The sequence below is a fragment of the Drosophila novamexicana genome, unplaced genomic scaffold (assembly GCF_003285875.2).
Source record: "Drosophila novamexicana strain 15010-1031.04,08,12 unplaced genomic scaffold, DnovRS2.1 tig00000820-arrow-pilon, whole genome shotgun sequence".
In the NCBI taxonomy this organism is placed as follows: Eukaryota; Metazoa; Arthropoda; class Insecta; order Diptera; family Drosophilidae; genus Drosophila; species Drosophila novamexicana.
In genome coordinates, this window is record NW_020824828.1 from 2,888,801 (window position 1) to 2,908,898 (window position 20,098).

General features: G+C 44.3%; 6 protein-coding genes across 7 annotated transcripts; 2 read left to right on the forward strand and 4 right to left on the reverse strand.

Moving 5' to 3' along the window:
- Positions 1–1,586: 1,586 nt before the first annotated feature.
- Positions 1,587–2,602, reverse strand: LOC115764356. 2 transcript variants are annotated; one of them, XM_030707314.1, is made up of 3 exons: positions 2,508–2,602; positions 2,272–2,429; positions 1,587–2,212 (listed from the first exon to the last, which is right to left on the reverse strand). In XM_030707314.1, exons 2-3 carry the CDS (start codon positions 2,402–2,404, stop codon positions 1,992–1,994), a joined length of 354 nt encoding a protein of 117 aa, XP_030563174.1. In that variant the 5' UTR covers positions 2,405–2,429; positions 2,508–2,602; the 3' UTR covers positions 1,587–1,991. The 2 variants fall into 2 exon arrangements, with proteins under 2 accessions (XP_030563174.1, XP_030563173.1); XM_030707313.1 differs by having other exon boundaries at positions 2,272–2,450; positions 2,508–2,598.
- Positions 2,603–5,406: 2,804 nt separating this feature from the next.
- Positions 5,407–6,303, reverse strand: LOC115764354 (enoyl-CoA delta isomerase 2, mitochondrial). Its single transcript, XM_030707311.1, has one exon. It carries the CDS (start codon positions 6,290–6,292, stop codon positions 5,468–5,470), a length of 825 nt encoding a protein of 274 aa, XP_030563171.1. The 5' UTR covers positions 6,293–6,303; the 3' UTR covers positions 5,407–5,467.
- A 1,787-nt stretch (positions 6,304–8,090) lies between these two features.
- Positions 8,091–10,319, reverse strand: LOC115764392 (large subunit GTPase 1 homolog). Its single transcript, XM_030707370.1, has 4 exons — positions 10,150–10,319; positions 8,773–10,087; positions 8,500–8,705; positions 8,091–8,436 (listed from the first exon to the last, which is right to left on the reverse strand). The coding sequence occupies exons 1-4, from the start codon at positions 10,246–10,248 to the stop codon at positions 8,221–8,223; spliced, it is 1,836 nt and encodes a 611-aa protein (XP_030563230.1). The 5' UTR covers positions 10,249–10,319; the 3' UTR covers positions 8,091–8,220.
- Positions 10,320–10,581: 262 nt separating this feature from the next.
- LOC115764409 (GDP-fucose protein O-fucosyltransferase 2) lies at positions 10,582–12,557 on the reverse strand. The gene has a single exon (XM_030707407.1). It carries the CDS (start codon positions 12,280–12,282, stop codon positions 10,789–10,791), a length of 1,494 nt encoding a protein of 497 aa, XP_030563267.1. The 5' UTR covers positions 12,283–12,557; the 3' UTR covers positions 10,582–10,788.
- Positions 12,558–12,677: 120 nt separating this feature from the next.
- LOC115764415 (ribonucleases P/MRP protein subunit POP1) lies at positions 12,678–15,697 on the forward strand. The gene is made up of 2 exons (XM_030707412.1): positions 12,678–14,678; positions 14,741–15,697. The coding sequence occupies exons 1-2, from the start codon at positions 12,971–12,973 to the stop codon at positions 15,601–15,603; spliced, it is 2,571 nt and encodes an 856-aa protein (XP_030563272.1). The 5' UTR covers positions 12,678–12,970; the 3' UTR covers positions 15,604–15,697.
- Positions 15,698–16,510: 813 nt separating this feature from the next.
- Positions 16,511–19,891, forward strand: LOC115764414 (kelch-like protein 22). Its single transcript, XM_030707411.1, has 4 exons — positions 16,511–17,167; positions 17,230–18,055; positions 18,122–18,487; positions 19,176–19,891. The coding sequence occupies exons 1-4, from the start codon at positions 17,054–17,056 to the stop codon at positions 19,634–19,636; spliced, it is 1,767 nt and encodes a 588-aa protein (XP_030563271.1). The 5' UTR covers positions 16,511–17,053; the 3' UTR covers positions 19,637–19,891.
- The last annotated feature ends 207 nt before the right edge of the window (positions 19,892–20,098 follow it).

Here is a 20,098-nt window from a genome sequence, read left to right on the forward strand (position 1 = left end):
ATAACGGCAACAACAATTACCAAATGCATTAATATCCAACAAAGTTATTTTCTTAACGAACCTGGCAATAATAATTGTAGCTAAATAAATACTTGCAAGCGCCTAATAATAATTCAAAAACAACAACAATTCTCAGTAAAAAAGAACAACATTATTAACAGTCATTTCAAAAATAATAAACAAAAAACAAAACAAAAAACGAACCACAATAAACTCAATTAATTATTAATTAATTAAAGAAAAAAAAAACAAATGTAAGCAAAACGAAAATTTGTACTAGATAAATGCACATACATTGCAACACATGAGTATGTATGTCTATAAGAAAAATTGGCGGGTTTGACCAAACAGCTTAAAGCAAAGCCAGAATACTTTTCGACAGAGGTCAAGCATAGGAAATTTTCAAAATAATACAAATTATATAAAAGCCACATGCAAGCGGACAAACAACTCAAGAAACCCAAGAGAACAAGTAAAAGCTAAAACTAATTCCGATATAATCACAAAATTGTTTTTGATACTTTATAACACAAGAGATAAATAAGTATACAAGAAATACGTACATACCAGATGTATCGGTTGCTATATAATATATATTTGCTTTATAATAATGGCGATGAATACATAAAACTACACAAAGAGCAAATCGTTTACAATTCACTCTAAAAATACATTTAATATTGATAATTCTAAAAGAAAAAAAAAAAAACAACTAAAACAAGAAAACCCCAAAAAGGTTATAGCATGAACTGCAATAACACAGCTCAAATTCTGAGAACTTATATAAAATACAAACTCCTTTCTTTCAAACAAAAGCGACATGATTTTCTACTATATATTTCCATATATTTATATACATAGATATTTATTTAGATATGCATTTATAATGAATGTATATTTTAACAAGGTTGACGGTTCAAACTCATTGCTGCTGGTTCGGTTGACGGCTCAAACCCATGGCTGGTGGTTCCGTTGACGGCTTAAACTCGTAGCTTTGATTTGGTTGACGGTTCAAACCCATAACTGATGGTTCGGTTGACGGTTCAAGCCCATGCCTCGTCTTGAGCTTCATTTCGTCATCCGGATTTTGCACATCTAAGAACCGAGATTTTAGTTGGAACGTTGTTCCTCAAATTTTTTAAAGGTTTCGGGTTGGCTGAACTCTATCTAAGTGAACCGGTTCAAGCTGAGGCTCAAGGAAAATAATTGAAATTATGGTCTTAAACTGGTTTGGTTCAGAACCGTTTTGCCCTGAGTTGAACTTCTCTAGATTTAATAAAACGCTTGTTCAATTTAGCTTAAGTATAAATCCTTGACATGGGCAAGAGTGCCTGTTATTAACATAGTTTCACATTTTAAGAGATTGGATCAAATAAGTTGCAGCTAGTCTTGGGTAAAAAATGTCGAGCTCAAAACCTGGACTGTTCAGAAAACCAAGAACATTAATTTAAGAATCAATCATTTTTTTTTTATTTTGAGATATATAGAATTTTCCTATAACCCAAATGACTAGTTCTTTAATTTTTCAGCTGGCAAACCCATTTTATTCAAAAACGATATTAGACAAAGTATAAATGGTTTGTATTATAAAATCTAACCCAAAGCACTCAAATGCGAACCTGGTATCCCGTCGTCCATCCATTCTGCTCCATTCTGCTTCTATGTTCCAGGTCTTATCTCCATGTTCCTATTTTACAGCTTGCACCCCGTACCACTCCAGGAGCTGGGGATGATTTCGGGATTCCCTTAGTTGCCAACAACATCAAGTGCACATAACTAAGCTTTGTATATTATGCTAAGCAAAAATATGTATACAAGTGCGAACAAATAAATTGAATTGGGAATTGGAATAATTTTGGCTGAGCCTCTATATAGAACATGTTCGGGGATGTGCAGCCACAATGTTGTCATTTTTAATGTTTCCATGCTAGCAGCTAGGCTTTTCCTAATTATACTTCTAACATTTAATGAGTGTTTGATGTCAACACACATTAGTCATCACTGTCATCATCAGCCCAATCCAACCAGAAGCGATGGCCAGCGATTTGAATCAGCTGGCCCTGTCCAATCTCGAGAACCGACTCAGCCAATGCAAAGTTGCCAATGTTCTCGATTTTCCACTCTTCGTAAAAGGTGTAGCCATCGAATTCCTCAGAGGCCACTGCCTCGACACGAAACGGAACCGGAACGGAAGGAATCGACACAGTCGAGTCTGCGGAAAACACAATCGAAATCAAAGGGCCAAGCCTTGGCGTAACGGGTTAGCTTTACCTTCGGTATTCCCGATCACGCTGAATGGCTCCAGAGGGTACTTGTTTCCCTTCTCGTCCACCAGCTGCCAGGTATGAAAAAGAGCTGAGCGCAAGAACAATCCTCTGGCATGGTCATAGTCCGGTCCATGCATAATCGCGATCAAATTAAGCCTTTGACTGAGGACGAGTGGGACAAATCTTAGAAATCGAAAATATTTTGGTCAGCTTTTTAACAAAACAACAATTCTCATTTACCTCAGAAGGTTAAAGCAAGGCTGCCCAAACAATGAGCACGGATCTGAATATTAATGGATGGCAACCTTGGATATAAAAAAGCACAATAATAATAAATTCAAAATTCAATACGGCTTCTCAACGCATTTATCTGTAATTGGGATCTGGTGGAATTTGATTTTTTATTCGATTGGCGAGCAATATTGGTTTTTGCTTAATTGTGCGATAATTACCCCGATTTCAGGATATGCGTCCGATTGGAAACGGTAAGGCTTTCAGTTATCCTTAATCGATAACCATTCAATTATAAATACCGGCCACAGTAACCGTGAGGGTCCATTGATGCCATCTCTTACCAACTGTTGTAACCGATGTACGCCGGAATATATGATATATAACTATAAAATAAAGTTTCGACCAAAATGGACATCCAAGGCCACCCAGGCAATATTCTCTAAATAAAAGAAATATTTGGCTTATGTATGCAAACAGCCTAAGGTCAACTGGTCCTCTGGAAGCTGTTCCTTTTTCGGACTAGGATCTCTCTCGTCTCATATTATCCTAGTGCTCCGCTTTTGTCCCGCTCGATCCACATCCGCCCACCTGTTAAGCTGTTGTCCTTAAAGTCTTTAAAACTTTGGAGTTTATCTCCGTTCAGCCACTGGAGGAGGGTTAAGTTAAGAGGAGGAAGCGACCCGAGGGTCCAGCCAAAACAGGTTAATGGTATGAAGGAATTTATAATTTGGATCTTCTGGTGGAGGTGGAGGAATCATTTTTTTTAGGCTTTTCTTATTGTTTGATTAAGAGTGAAAAATACTTAGCTCATAGAAATGCCACCTCGTCAGTGGTTGGAATGTTAACGTGTCTGATTCTTAGTAGAATTGGTTGACATATTTTTTGCATATCTGAGAAGACCATATTTCTCTACAGATTACTTTAATAGTTCTCTCCTTTATTCGGTTATATTTTCTGGCTGACTGGATTTCAGGGAGCCTAGCCCGACACTCCTCTAACGTTATTGGCTTGTGGCCTAGGCTGTTTTCTTTTGAGGACAGCTTGGATCCTCTTGATTAGCATCCGATCGGCTTCATCAAGTTCTGAGGTTTGGCCGATTGGCGGCTTCAAACTTATTTTCAAAATATTCTATCTTCTTGCTTACCATCCGATCCGAAAATAAGTATGAAATCTACTTATTTTCAAATAAATTTGCGCAAATCCAGCGGTCCCAAAATTCTCTCCACCAGACTAACATGGCAGTAAACAGTTGGTTTCAAAGTTTGCAAAGTCTGCAAAATTTAACTTAAGTAAGGTATGTCTAAAATTGTTGGAATAAAACGTGCCATCTATATAAAAGTATAGTAATGTATGTACGAACGTATCTATGAATGGATGTATGAATGTATGAATGAATGAATGCATGTATATGTGTATGTATGTTTGTTTGTTCGTATGTTTATGTGTGTATATATGCATGAATGTAGCGAGTGTCGACATAGTTAAATTCAAGAAACGCAGTAAATTTAAATACAACTTACTTTAAGGTGGTGCCCTACTCCTCGATTCTCATGAATTCAAGTAAGCCTGGCAGGTTTCCCTGCTTTGACTTTAAGTATTTTTTGTTTTGTGAAAAAGTATTTTGTTCATATTAAGGTATGTGTTTGTATATTTGGTAATGTTTGTATGTATGTATGTATGTAGGTATGTATGTATGTATGTATGTATGTATGTATGTATGTATGTATGTATGTATGTATGTATGTATGTATGTATGTATGTATGTATGTATGTAAATATGTATGTATGTATGTATGTATGTATGTATGTATGTATGCATGTATGCATGTTTGTATGTATGTATGTATGTATGTATGTATGCATGTATGCATGTATGTATGTATGTATGTATGTATGTTTGTGTGTGCTATACATGCACACCCATGCATACCTGAAAGTCTCTCGAAATCGATTTTGCATCATGATGATATCTGATGCAATTTTGAAAATTAGCCTATTTCCGAGCTGGATTTTTTCCGTCGAGTCGATGTGAATGTAAACTAGGTGTTTCCTTCATTTTGTGTTCATCAGATTTTTCTTTTTGGTAAATAGATTAATTTTAAAAGACGACAAGTACTTCGCTATTAAATTTTTTTTATTTATTTGTCATATAAAATCTTTAATGGTAAAGTAAATAGTTGATTTCTTCTTGTAAATAAATGCTCTATCAATTCGCTTCACTTAAGTTTTTAGATTAACTTTAATCATTCCTTTTTATTCCAGCTTTTGAGCTGTTAATCATAAACAAGAATATTATTAATTATATTAATTTGCTGCTTAGTTTATAAAGCTGAGTGCCAAGACTGTTTATTTGTTTATACCAGCTTTGTTCGCCTATCTTAAACACCCTGTTCTGTCTGGGTTGATCGACCCTATCATGTTGTAGCACTTGAGTACTGTGCACCTGATTTTTTATTTACACACCAGGCTCGGGGACCGGAGAGCTTGGAGTATGTATTATGGACTTCTTATCAGTTGCCGAGGGTATCGTTTGGCCATATATGAAGCTATATATGAAGAATAATACGTTCAAATTTAGTATATTCTGTGGTTACGAGAGCTAGCTTCTTGGATAGTTATACCAGAGCATTCGATTAGACACACCTCCCGGTTCCTTACCGAATTACCTTGAAATTCGGCTAGTTTTTGAGTGCATGCTGCTCAAATAAATGGCAGCTCGCTTTCTCAATCCATTTTAATTCAGTTTCGCCCCCCCCCCCCCCTCTCTCTCTCTCTCTCTCTCTCTCTCTCTCTCTCTATTTTTCTCCCTCCCTCTATCTCTCTTAAATATTTTCCACCTATAAGATCTTCCTCAAAACGTTAAGCATACAAAAACAACACCGAAAGTACAATACATTAGAGGAATAACTTTATTAAAACAAAAAAAAAAAAAAACAAAAAACTAACAAATGATATATCTAAGGATTTTACAACTTGCTCCGTCTGGCAAAGGCCATTATCTGGGCGCGATAAGTCGGGCCGCGACGCAATGCTTCCAGCTGGTCGGACTCTGCGTCCAGAGCATCAAGCAGTTGTTGGCGCCAGGGCTGCAGCAGCAGCCGCTTGGTGCTCATTAAGGAGACGGAGGGCAGCCGCGAATGCTTGTCGAGGCGCGTCCAGAATTCCTGCTGATTGTGCACCAGGCTGGCGATCATGCCATGACGCAGCGCCGTCTGGCCGTCTAGGCGCTCACCAAAGAGCAGCAGTTCGGCGGCCTTACTGCGGCCCAACAACGCTGGCAGGGTCCAGCTGGTGCCGCCTTCGGCGCACAGGCCCAGCTGTGAGAAGGGCAGCCAAAACTGGGCGGATTCCGTGGCATAGATAATGTCGCACAGTGCGCAAATGACCACGCCCAGGCCAATGCAATTGCCCTGGACCAGAGCGATCAGCACCTTGCGATTCATCAGCATCTTCTTCACCAACGATTTCATCACAAAGTTCGAGGCCCGAAAGTGTACATCCAGCGCCTCATCTCCGCTCTTGCGCTGCAAGGCCAGCAGATCGGTCAAGTCATTGCCCGATGTGAAGGCATTCGCATTTCCCGTCAGCACAACGATACTGATGTGCGAATCCGCATTGGCCACGTCCAGGGCACGCAGTAGCTCGTATATGGTGCGACGGCGCAGCGCATTCTGTACAGCTGGTCGATTGAATTGTATAATTAGCAGCCGGCCGCGTCGCTCAATTAGGAGCTCCTTAAACGTATTGAAATTGTCCGCAACAGCAGCTCCTCCAGCACCAGCTTCGCCCATTGCAACGTTGGAAGACAGACTGGTCGGACCGCGTCGTTCCACTTTATTTAATTGCCCCTCCACAAGAGACAAGAGACAACAGGCTTCGGTAAATACATATGAACACCCATACAGTGGCGGACAAAAAGATTCGGACAGGGCAGAAATGTATTTTATTTCCCTATGGAATATACAAATTGCAGCATTTCCGATATCATGTTACACCTTAATTCGAATGTCTTACTCATTTATTAACCGATCCTTCACACTAAGTTATCGACACACCTAATTTATTAAGTGATCCTTCTAACCAACTTGTGCATATACAGGCATTTCCAGTTTCTTACGCATGGGAAACTCAATTCAAAGGTTCGCCGATCTTCGACAGTGATGCCTTTTGGTAATTGATCTGTTCAAATTTAAGCATTTAATTAATCCGTTCAAGTTCAATTTTCTTAGCAAACTTTCCGATGAAAGAATTTAAAGCCGGGAAGATCTACTCTTTCTGATCACAGTGCCAAAATTACGGTCTTCTCTAAATATAACGAGTATTATTATACTAAGAAATATTTAACAAACACTACAAAAGTAATTGTACGCGTATTTTTGGACGCCACTGTATGCCACTAAGCGTACATATACATAGTTTTCGGTTATCAACATCGAGGAGGTCGCTCAGCTATCGCTGCTGCTGCCCGATCAAAGTGCAGCAGAAAGCAAGAGCACTGAGTGCCATACCCTCTTCCGTCTCTGGCAAGCTGCTTGGGCCAATAACAACTTCGTGTTTACCCGAGCCACACATTTCGCGAATGAGCAGAATACATTAAAAAACAAGAAGCAACGGCTATCTGGCGCACCGCAAAGATTAAATACCCTAGTAGACATGGCTTAAAAGTGAGCGCATACAAAAATAGCTTCAGTTTCAATCGACTGTTCCTGTAGTAGCCATATATCATATAGAATTGAAGATTTGATTAGGGTTCGCAAATATCTGATATGAATCGAGGAGCTCGTAATTGGCGGGCTTGGCTAAAATATCTAGAAAGCCATACTGACACTTATATCTCGATAGCTTTCTTTATGTAGAGCTATATAATATAATAATCCGTTGTTGATAAGATTTTGCGCATATGTAAACAGCATGCAGAATCTTGGCACCAGATATCTTGAGAACCCAAAAATATATTTTTATATAAGAACTAAGTTTCTTATCAAGTATTCCAATGGCAGCTAGAAAAAAAAGTGGATTTAGCTTTAAAGCTAAAAGAGCTACGACAGCAAAATATAAAACCCTACTCTACAAGTTGATCCATAGTTCATACAACCTGTTTAAGCCTTGAGGGTTCATCAAGAGGGATTGATTACACCCATTTTCAAGGATTACATGGTATAAAAACTAGTTTGCAGAGTGCATTATAATATGATTCTAAATGTGTGGCCCAGAAAGAGAGGCAAGATTTGCTAGCCGGTTGCACGAAATAGAGATATGAACGTGCTTTACATACAGCTGAGAAAAAGCAAGCAGAAAAATTCTGTGGGATTAGGAACTATCTTTGGCAAATATAAGCACAATACCGATTGCACGCAATTAGACGACATGAATTATTCTTATCATTTTTTAAACTCAAATTTGGCACTTATTCTCCACAAATAACGGAAAATACATAAAGGACTCAGCATGCTAATAGGACTATGGTTCAGATTTGTTTGTCTACCTGAACCCAATATACAAGTGTATATATATATTAATATATACGGGGTATGTAGGTACATTTGCCTGAAGTCCCAAAGAGCTGGCATTGATCTTAAGAGTCACGTATTAGAATGCTTATGCTAACTTTAATTTAAAACAGTTTGCTTTCAACAAGCTCTTAAATACATGCATACAATGAGCTCAGAGTCTCAACCGCCGACTGCAGCACTGTGTTTGACACCTGCACGTTGGACAATTAATGCTCATCCAGGTGGGAGAACTTTTTGCGCAGCTTCTCGCGTCGCTCTTTTTTTACATTGCGCCAGGGCTTGGCTGGAGCTTCGCCAGTTACCAGGTTGCCATCGTTTGCCAGACGCACATGTGGAAAGTTGGTGCGGCCCTTGACGTGCGCAACGCTCGGTTGGGCGTTGAAAAACTGCTGATCCAGCTCCTTGGACGTGCTCTTATTGATCTGTGGACAATAGCATAGGCATCAGTGGTGTGTACGGAAGCATTTGGCGAGTGGGCAACTTACGCGCATGGCACGTTGCTGTTGTCCAGGCAGCTGGGACTCCTCCACCGGCTTGCGTTGGCGCTCCGGAAATGTGTGATACTCGGACTGAATGACAGATGGTGGGCCCAGAGCAAAAAGTAGTTTGCCATTGACGTAGTCCTTGAGCACATAGCGAGCAGAGCGAGCCTGATCCGGCTGGCCATTCGAGGTCATGAAGCCGCGATTGTCTACGGGTTAGATTGGTAAAGTGCATTAGTAAAACGGTGTTAGAATTAAAAAGACCGCTCTACTTACAGCCATAGGCCAGCAGCAGCTCTTCAGAGAAAGGCGGACGATCCGGATCCTCACCCTCCAGGGGCTTAGCTATCACAATGCCATACTTATCCTCGAGAATGTGGCGTGGTATGCGCTCGCAGAGCAAATTCACGGCGGGCACATGATCGCGCATTTGATCAATTGGCAGTATACCATTAAGCAACATGTCTGCCTTGGTAAGCACAAAGCTGGGCATAACCAGACCCGGACAATCACAAAGCAGAATGTCATTTTCCAGGAAGAGCGTCTGAAAGCGCTTTGTCTTGCCGGGCGTGGCCGACACCGAAACTTTCTTCACAGTCATTAAAGAGTTAATCGTGCTGCTCTTGCCCACATTCGGATAGCCCACCATGCCGATGGTCACATGCTGCGCGGTGTGTCTGGGCCCCGTATAGATATGGCGCAGGAAGTCAATCAACTCCGTTCTGGACAACAGATGCGCGCTGTTTTTGTCACTGGGCAGCCTGGGCAGCTTAACATCCGTTGCGTCCGACGGCTTTGACTTCATCTTGCTCTCGATTACGTCCAGCGTTTGCTCAACAGCATTCAGCGACTGTTGGATCTCCTCGGCTGCCTCGCGCAGCTGCTTGAGTTCCAGCGCCGAGGTCGGCGATTCAGCTGCCTGCCTGGCGGCCTCAGCTTCACGCTTAAGCTCTTCCTCGACCAGAGTGGCAGAGTAAAACGCTGTACGTATGCCCTCACAGTCAAAATATTGTGCCCAGTGCTGACGCTGCTCCAGCGTAAGCAAATCCGATTTGTTGACCAAAATCATGTTGAGTTTGTTGCTGTCAACCTCCTTGACATAACGCTCTAGATCGACGCTGCGAAAGAGCAACGGATTACGTGCATCGACAATCTGGACAACGACATCGGAGCGCTCGACGACACGCCACAACTGGCGCCAGAACTCGAGATTCTTCTCGTAGGGCGTCATAAGGATTTCCTCGTTCTCCTGCAGGAGTGCCAAATCGCGACGCCAATTAAGAAACGCCTCGTTTTCGGCACGTTCCAAATCTTCGGCGCTAGTTTCCTTGTTCCATTTGGGGCGACGCGGAATCTTTAGCTGATCCCGATGCTCGGCGTGCTTCTGGTGCATTGTCTGCTCCTGTGTCTTGCTTAACAAGCCGACACGCTGTTTCGGATTAACAAATGTTATGTTGAGCTTCTCGGCCTGAAATTCAGTGCCTGCCAGTTCAGCTGTGCGCAAGAATGCATTAAAAGACGACTCCTCAGTTACAGAGGAGAGGTTTAAGCGGCCCCAGTCATAGCCATCCTGCAGCTCCGTTGTGTGCAGCTGCGAATATGATAAGTGCGTATGCAATTATGTGCGCGAGCTGGGGAAAGTATACTACGCACCATTGTGTCGTTGTCCACCTTGCGACGTGGTGTGTGCCCAAAACGATCTTTGATTAGCTGGCGTCCCAGATTGGTGCCATCTTTGTTCTTTTTGCCCATTTTGGCGGAACAAAGTTGATTTTGAATAAATTCGAATTTTTAACAAAACACGTGCGACAATTGCAAACTCAACTGAGAGTATTTACTGCCATATGACATGTTGACTTTATACTTATCGATATATTTTTTATTTCGATATTCACATCGTGAAATACCAAATAAAATACTTCAAATGAGAGTGCTTATTGGGATAGGACGTTTCGACCTTGCACCTATCGATATATTGTTATTTTGCCATAGTACCGTTGCCGATATTTTATTATATCGTTTATTTGAATAGGTAATAAAAGATAATTTTATTTTTCAAAAACTTAAGCTTAGACGATTAAAATAACTTTGCATACCAATATCGTTCAGTTGTGTAAGTGTGTAGAAATTTCTGTTTAAAAAGTGTTTAATTTTTGGTTTTTGGTATGGCATCGCAGTTTGTTCAGATTCACAATATTTAAAAATAAACCTACATAAAATACACTTAACTACATGGTGATATATATTAGAGAAATTCAGTGGCCACAAATTGATGACTGTCAAAAATAAATGTTAGTAAAATTTATCATCATCATCATCATCACTCCAGACAATCGGCCAGACGGCATTGCGCGCACAATTGCCGCCCAATGCCTTACAGAATGTATTGAATGTGCTCGACTTGCTGAAGCCGAGAATCTCGCGCTCCTCGTAGATGCGATAGGTGAACGTGCTCTCGTAGGTGCCAACAAAATGCCGGCCATAGGCGCAGATTAGCTGATCGACAATGGCCACGCCCCCATCCTTCAGCTGCTGTCGCTGTGCATTCGATTCCGGCGTAAAGTGCACAAACCGAAACCTATAGAAAAGCTCCTTCAGCTCGAGCAGCTCGTATGGCGTGGCATCGCTGGCTACGAACACGGTGGTCAAATTGAATGCGCGTAGCAGCTGCTTTATTTGCTGTGCCGCCGACTTGAGCGTGGGCGTGGTCGATTCCCGAGACCTCACAAAGTCGCCGCGTCGCAGATGCGCGCACAAATAGTCGCCGCCGCGTGCATCTCGCTTGGGTCGCTCCAGCTCCCACATGGCTGGCCGCTGCACGCCGGCCGTGGTGTCCGTGGTGCTAAGCGACACAAGCCGAAAGTCAGCGGCCACCCGATTCAGGAACGGAGCGAAGCGCATCGAGCGACGCGCCAGCCAAAAGTGCTCGTCGCCCCAATTGTCGTGCAGGACCGTTTCGGCGCTGAGCACCGCATAGACGCGCATGTCGTCCACATCCTCGACGCCCGCCGTATCCTCATCAATGGCCTCGCGCAGCATGCGCTCCAGTAGGCCAGCGCTGCCCTGGAAGCGTACGCAGTGATAGCGGCCGTAGCGTAGCAATCGCTGCTGCAGGAGCGGGCCGCCACTGATGGAGTTCTCATTGCAAGCTTCGATGCGTTGCCCATTGGCATCATCATTGGCATTGGCAGATATGCGCTCGTACTTGTCGCGGAAGACGCCTTGCTCCTGCATAATCTCGTAGTGCGTCAGCCGGAAGGCCTGCGAAACGTGAACGTAGGGCGGCGCCGGCATGCCAAATCTTCGATACTCGGCGACAAACTCGTCATAGTCGAGCACGGGCGCATAGCGTCGCAGGCTGTCCAAGTCAAAGAAGTTGCGCCACATCAGATCGGTCTGGCCCAGGCCGTGCGAGTGCCAGTGGTAGAGTCGGGGCCAAGGCGGCAGCACCAGACGCACATTGCGAAAACGTTTGCGCCGTCGCAGGCGGCGCACAAAGACCGCCATGCGAATGTAGACATCGCGACGCAGATTGAAGCCCTCGGAGATGTTCACGTCGTACAGAAGGTAAACGGTGCCGCGCAACGGTACTATAGAGTCTGGACATGTCTGCTTGGCGGGTAGGCGCCAAAAGAGCGGCCTTTGGCAGTTGCTGTTGTTGTTCAGGTGGCTGCTCTTTGCTATAGTGCCGTTATGCAGTGCTCGGCCGTTGAGAGCCTCAGAAACAGCGACCAGGAGGAGAAGCAGCAGAAGCTCCGACCACTGCACTGGCCACCATTTTTGCATTATTAGCCGCTTTAAACACTAAAATAGGCGCTGGCTCACTGCAAAACAGGAACTTGGAATTTTGATCTTCTATCGATATCGATATATGCAAAAATTGGACTGCTGCACAACTATCGATAAGTTTGCAAGCACAGTGGACTCCAATGTTGTCAACCATACAAATTGGCTAAGCAATATGGAACATTTGTTATAAAATAAATTAATTGTGAAAAAATGTAGCTAAGACTCTTAAGTTCAAATTTATGATTATTAATTGCCACCACAGTTAAATGAACAAAAGCTAAGACCGCGACACGAGCAATAAATATATATTTATAGGTTTTACTTCTAGTTGTTTCAATGTTAAAAAATGCCAAAAACAAAATTAGCTTTAGCAAAAATTACAACGAAGTCGCGAGAATTTGTCATTGAGAAATCAGTTTAACGAAATTGTCATTTAAAAACTAGTTAGCTAGAAAACAGCTAAAATAGGCAACACTGCTTTCATCACTTAGCAAACACTCAATTGGAGACACTATCGAAAAACGATACTTTCTGAAATTTGATAACTGCTAGAAAAGTAACCGTGGATTTATCCGACGACTTGGACCGATGCACGTGCCGGTGTTCCAAACAGTTTTTGTTTGATTTTGTGTATTCAGGTGGGATTAAGAAAATTCGAGGATAGAATTTTCTAAAAATCAAAATCATGAGCTCACACAAGCTGGAATACGATGCAAGCCTGGGCGGAGGCGTTGCGCTGCCCAGCAATCTGCCGACCTATCACTATGCATCTGGAGCACTAAATGAAATCAAGACTATGATTGCGGAAGCATCCCAGAAGCCGGTCAGCAGTAAGCTAATCTTTCAATCATTGCCCAAGCACATGCGCCGTCGCGCCATGTCCCATCATCCCAATCGCTTGCCGCGCAAATACCGCTCCGCCCACAAATGCCAAATGGCCAAGGCAGGCAATCAGCCGGTGGCACCGAAGCGCCCGTCGCGCAAGTATCGACGGCGGGCAAAGAACCTACTGCGTGAGTATTTGCGCCGCCAGCGCAATCACATTTGGCTGGAGACTCATATTTGGCATGCAAAGCGCTTCCATATGATCGATCGCTGGGGATATCGTTTGGCCTATGCCAGTTGCGACAAGACCTACCGGGCATGCTATCGCGCCAGCTCCGAGCACTGCCTGGTTCAGGATATTTCATTTTACAGCTGCGTGCAGTTGGAAGGGAGCCTCGATCGGCTGCGTATGGGTTTTGGGCGCCTAACAAGTCCAGAGTGCGGCCTTGGCATTGCGGCCAAGACATATATTAGCGGGCGACGCGAGGGCAGCATACAGCTCTTCGCCGATTCGAAGTATCCGTCGGGTGCCCTGCAACGCGTCCTCTTTATGTGGCGACCTGAGAAACAGACGGAGAATCAACCACGCCGCACCTTATGGCTCTGGCTGCATCCTGCTGGCGCTGAGGCAACCATTGCCCAACTAATCAAAGTTTTTCAGCTCAAGTCGACTAAGCAGGAAAGGTTGCCGCTACCATATGACTCAGACGCCCTGGTGCCGTCAGATAAGTTGAACAAAGTGCCACTGCCAGTTGAATCGGTGGAGCATCAAGCAGAAGGATCGAACAAGCAGCCGCTGCGTTTCTGGACATACACCAAGGCGTTTGAGCGCAACAGAAGCTACGCCAATGCGGACACAGGCTTGCGAATGGCGCACATCAAGCACGAATTTAATCGCTTCCGACTGACCGGACCGCGCGCCCAACGCGTGCTGGCCGCCAGTCTGCGTGCCTATCGTCAAGGCCGCGAAGATAGCCCCCGGGATGATTTGCGGCTTGGCGACACGCCAGGCCAAGCGCTAGAGCCGGCCGATTTCTGTGAGGCTGCACTGCAGCTGAGCTCGCCCAGCGAGCTCCTTTCCAATCTGATCATCAGCGTCAATGTGGTTGACCCTCGTCTGCAGCGTCCCAGTAAGCGCAGTAAGGCCGCCAAACCTGCCACATCTCTGGTCAATGCAGCTCAGTTGCAACTATCGCAGCCAAAGGAGCCGCCGCACAGCGATCTGTGGGACTCAGAGTTTCGCGAACGTCTCAGTAAGACGATGATGCCGCAACATAAATATAATCAGCTGCGCTCCTTGCATGCCATTGTGCCCGGCCAGCGCTGCGACTTTGAGGATCAACTGCAGCCACTGCCGCTCCTGCTGATACAGCGCCCAGGCTCCCAACAGGCGCAGTACAAACGTTTGGGCTATGCTGCTGGCTGGGATGTGATTGTGCCTGCCCGTTACGGCATGGTGCTCTGGCAGACGCTCATCATGTGGGGCGCCCGACCAGGTGGACTGCGAGAATTCGACTCGGTAGCCAGAGAGTCGGGAATCGATCATTATTTGCCGGACACTGTGGCCGGTAAGTCACTGCCCTAGCTCCTTTTTAGGGCTGAATAATTGCTGGTTTGATCTTTTCGACAGGACAACAGCAGACATCGCAGACAGCCAAGGAGCGTCGTGCTCAATACTTCCGCCAGCCACCCAACAAGCGCTGCAACTATCGTAGGCTGTCGGTGGTCAGTCCATTTGTGGCGCCATGGCATTCGCTAGTGCGTGACTGGTCCGTGGAGCACTATAAGGATACGCATGGTTATTTTGTGCTGCGCAATCGCGAGTTGTTGCAGTGCCTGGACGATTGCGTGCGCCGTCGTCAGGAGTTCCCGGAGACGATCTCGGAATTGTGTCTTATTCAGATTGAAGTGCGTATGCATGCGCGCGGCAAACTCAAGGACAATGCATTGATCTGCCAGCCAACACCCTCGGACTGGGTGCGTCGTCGCCAGCAGCAGAAGCATGACGAGCACGAGCCCGTGCATACCGAGCCACTGCAGAGCGACCTTAACGAACGTTTACGCAAACAGTTGCGACACCAACACAAGCGTCTGCTAAAGCGCTTGCGCTCCCGTCGCGTGCGCGAGAAGCGTAAACTGCAGGAGACAAGCACAAAGCGCGTCCACATTCGTCCCGCCCGGACAGGGCCCTTGATCTGCGAGCAGTTTGCTAAAATGTGTGACCTCTGGCTGCCCAGCGATCCAACCAAGAAGCACGACAGCGTGCGCCGTCAATGCAGTCGCGAGGTGCTCGGCTATGTGACCTGCGCCGGTTTCAGCTTCGTGGAGGCAGCCGTCTGCGGAGTGGGCTATATAACGGCTCGTGGATTACGTCAACTGCTGCAAGTTAGGCAGCCGGGTGTGCCCCTGCTCTGCCTGGTGCGCAATGAGGATAGTCGTGACTATCGCTTCGCTCGCGTCCAAATAAATGTAAACGTCTCCGCTGGAGCTTAGCTTAGAGTACGCATTGTAGATATTAATGTATATAGATAGATGTAGTTAGTGTATGTTAAGTACAAATGTTATAAATATCGAATAAATATTTTTTATTGATTAATCAGCTCGTCACACAGCCCGTTTGAAATAACTCGTACATATTTATTATTAATGTCATTCAATTGTTTCATATTTTTATATACTCACCTTGCTCCTACACAGTTCATGACACGCCAGATGTGAGTATATATGGAGAAATACCTATATATGAGTAGAGTTGAATTATGTATTATTGTAATTTATTTTGTACTAAGCTTAGTTTTGGTTTTCTGCTGTGCTGCATTAGAAAAATGACACAAAATGTGTAAATGCCGCTTTACTACGCGATTCTCATAAATTCAAGTAATCTCTATAGAACTGTTGTAACAAAAACAGTTTTTGATTTTTAATAGACTTAGTTTATAAGGTAGATCATCATACATACGATAAATGTGAACAGTTTTTACATACTTTAATAAGTCAATCACATAAATGGACATATATTTATCTCAAGACATTTTGAATTACACGAACAGGAACTCTGGCAGCTTAACGGTTCTTTCAAACAGGCCACAAGATAAACCAAGCATATATGCAAAAAAAAAAAAAAAAAAAGAAGAAGCGTTAAAGACTTAACCCCACTTCTTAACTTAACTACAGCGAAACTCTCGGAAAAAAAGAAATCGCTTGATTACCGTCTTAGATAGTGTGATTAATTATTACGATAAAGCTTCGCACTATGCGACATGTGTTGGTAAATGCTGTGCCGAAAAGTTCAGCTGTTAACAATTCGCCGCAACAGCGAAACGTTAACCAACACCTGAAAACTATTGATATACAAAGATATACACATACAAACAAACGCACACTTTCTTTCAACATAAAAGAAAATATTGTAGTAGGGCATATACAACAGTTGCAATCAGCTTAGGCTAAAATCAAGAAAATAACCAACTAATAAAACGCGCATATATAATTTAAACGTGGGCAGCCCTCTGCCTAACGGTGCATGCTAATAATTCATGAGAATAAACATTCATTTTTTATATGCACACAAATAAGAGATACTATTTATGTACACATGCGCACGCACAAAAGGCAACAGCTGGTCGCAATATTGTAAACATTAAAATTCAACTAGAGCCCGCAATCGAAGTGCCGCTGCCCCGCCATTCCGCCAGCCGCTCACTCCGTAGATTTCGCTATCAGCAAGTATTTCATTAATTTAATACTTATTTATATGTGTGCGTGTGTATCTGTGCGCCGTCGTCTAGTTGATTATCGCTGCCGCCTACTCCCAACTGGAGCATGCTGTCGTCGTAGTCAGCGTCATCAGCGTCATCGTCACATTGATTAGTAGGGGGCAAGGTTGGGGGAACAGTGGAACAGTGGAACAGTGCGTCACGTTTGCTGATAAGCGGCGATCGATATGTCCGCAACAGTTGCCGCCGGTGAGAAGAACCTGTTGCGTGGCCTAAATAAGCTGCGCTCCCAGGGCAAGCTGACAGATGTGACGCTCATCGTGGAGGATCATCGCTTCAAGGTGCGTACAACTATGCCCACTAGATCTATAAATGTATATACTAAAGCTGGTCTATGTTGCAGGCGCATCGCGTGGTGCTGGCGGCCAGTAGCGACTACTTTTGCGCCATGTTCGCGAACTGTGCCATGATCGAGTCGCGTAAGGAGGAGATCACACTGTATGGCGTTACGGCGCGCGCTATGAGCCGCATCATAATCTTTATATATACATCGCTGCTGGAATTGAATGTGGACAATGTGGAGGAAACGCTGGCGGCAGCCACCCATGTCCAGGTCAAGGAGGTCATTGAGCGCTGTACCGTTTTTCTCGAGCAAAAGATTAGCATGGACAACTGCCTGGCCATAGCAAGCATGGCCGAGATTTATGGTCAACTGGCGCTCGCCGAGCGCGCCTTTCGCTATATATGCGCACACTTTAAGGAGTTTGCCGCCAGCAATGACTTCAAGGATGTCAAACTGGAGCAGCTGCACTTTATACTTTCCAGCAACTATCCGATTGATGTCAGCGAACCGGAGCTGGTGCGTCTGCTCTGCAGCTACGCGCTCGAACAGCAGCTGGACGATGGCGCGTTGCTCGAGCTGCTCCACCTTATCAAATGGCAGTACATCAGCTGCGACGAACTGAAATCGCTGCGTCATCACAACTACTCGCTGGTCGAGAAGTATCTGGCCAAGCTGCATGAGAGCGGCACCGTCCAGGAGTCAAGCTCTGAGGCACTCGAGCACTGCCTGCAGCAGGGCCAGGGGCCCACCAATATGCGCGGCATGGAACTGAGTCTGCTCAAAATTGGCGGTTTCGAGTGGAAGGGTCTGACCAATGAGATTATGTGCTTCTCGCCAACTAAAATGAAGTGGTACGAGTTAACCTCCATACCGCATATTGATCAATGTAAGCAATAATCATTCCCAGCCCCATTTCCCCACTTTCTAATCGAGCTAACGCATCCTTTTGCAGGCAACTTTGGCACTGCCGTTCTGAACAACGAACTCTTCATTGTAGGCGGTGCTTACGATGTGTGCCTTAAGGAGTATATTCATCCGTTTGGATTTCGCTACTGCCCGCTGCGCGACTCCTGGGTGACGATAGCACCCATACAGCTGGATCGCTGCCGCTTCTCGCTCAATGCTGTTGGCAAGCAGCATCTGTATGCCGTCGGTGGCATCGTTGAGCACGACGATAATTCCGAGGAGGCACTGCGTCGCATATCCAACGTGGAGCGTTATGACATTGTCAGCAATACGTGGACTTATATGCCTAGCCTGCAGGAAAATCGCAGCCAGCATGCGGGCGTCGTTGTCGGCGACAAGCTCTATATCTCCGGTAATGTATAAGCCCAAATCGCTAATAGCTGAGTTCCCTGTTTTTTCTTTTATGACGCAAGCACTGAAATGGAATTTGAGTTAATTCCACAGACAAAGATGAAAGATTCGTGTAAATCTCTTTTTTAGTTATTCAACGGGTTTGAAATTTAAATCTCAAACATATATGCATCGATTTCCACAAGCGAAATATGGGTGAAAGCTAATAGCTTAAATATTAAGCTTGGTCCTAATAAATCTGGGATTTATATGATTTTATTTATTTTATATGATTGACTATTATTCTTCTGAATTCGGGTCGCCTTGAGTATATTATTTTCAAAGCTCTTTGTTCAAATTCATTTGAGAGAAATTTCACACTTTCCTGTAAATCCAGCCCCGCTTGGTAAAAGGATCACTATCAAAGTTCATTAAGGACGTGTTTTAGGCATTTTGTATAATCCATCCCTCTTAGATACAAAATTAAGCTTCAAGATTCCTAAAATTATACTTGAGACATGGACTAAAGGTAGATTTAACTTTCCACGGGCGGAAAACGGGTGGAAAATTGATGTGTAAAATTGGAAGCATATAACTAGGACCAAATAAGGCTGGGAAATACCAACTAGTTTACTGTTTAAACTAAAAATGAATATAGTTAAAATTGGGTTTCAAACACTCACGGAACTGCTTTCTCGCTCTCAATGCAGGCGGCATACACCTGGCTAACATATTGTCTAGCACATGGTGCTTCGACACGAAGAGCGAACGTTGGATGGAACTGGCGCCGATGCCGACGCCATGCTGTGACCATGTGCTGGTGGCAATTGACAATCGCATCTATGCGTGCGGCGGCTGGCACGAGACGCTGAGGGAGTCACGCGTGCTGGTGGAGCACATCTATGCGTATGATATTAAGAGCAATACGTGGAGCGTGGAAACTAAAATACCCGCACCAAAATTCTATTCGGGCGTCACCTCAATGCGTCGCACCATATTTTTTGTGGGCGGACTGGACTCAACGGAGTCGATTGATCGCGCCAGTTCGGAGACCATGGCGTACGATCTGGACACAGGCAACTGGTGGCATCGCAAGGACTCATGGGATACACCAAACGATGTCTGGGAATCGACATGTGCCGCCATTTATGTGCCCAGCTTTGACTCCTAGCAGCGTGTCCCAAACAGCGCGCCCTTTGCAACGAATTTACTCGAGATCTGATTTGATAACAACGCAATGCAACTATATAGAAATGCCCCCAAACCCATGCTGAAAATGCTATTCCCATGTTACTACTGTACAGTGAAGCAATGTGCCAAGCAAGGCCACCAAAACGATTGTTAATAGCAGGTCAACCGTTCGAATATTTAACTATTAGTTAATATCTAGAAAACGATTTAAAATAAACATTTTCTTTTTGTTAGTAATATATGAACTGTTTTATAAATTAAAATCATCGATGTAATTTATATATGCTGATAATATTGTTTGTGCCTAAGGAATGTCAAGTTGTGTGAAAATCTTTTGATACTTTTCTGGTATTCCGCAAGATTCGATTTTTTCTAATGTCGCTGGGCGGCAAATAGGTGGGCTGCTTTCAGCTCAACTTTTACCCTTTAAAGCTGAACAATA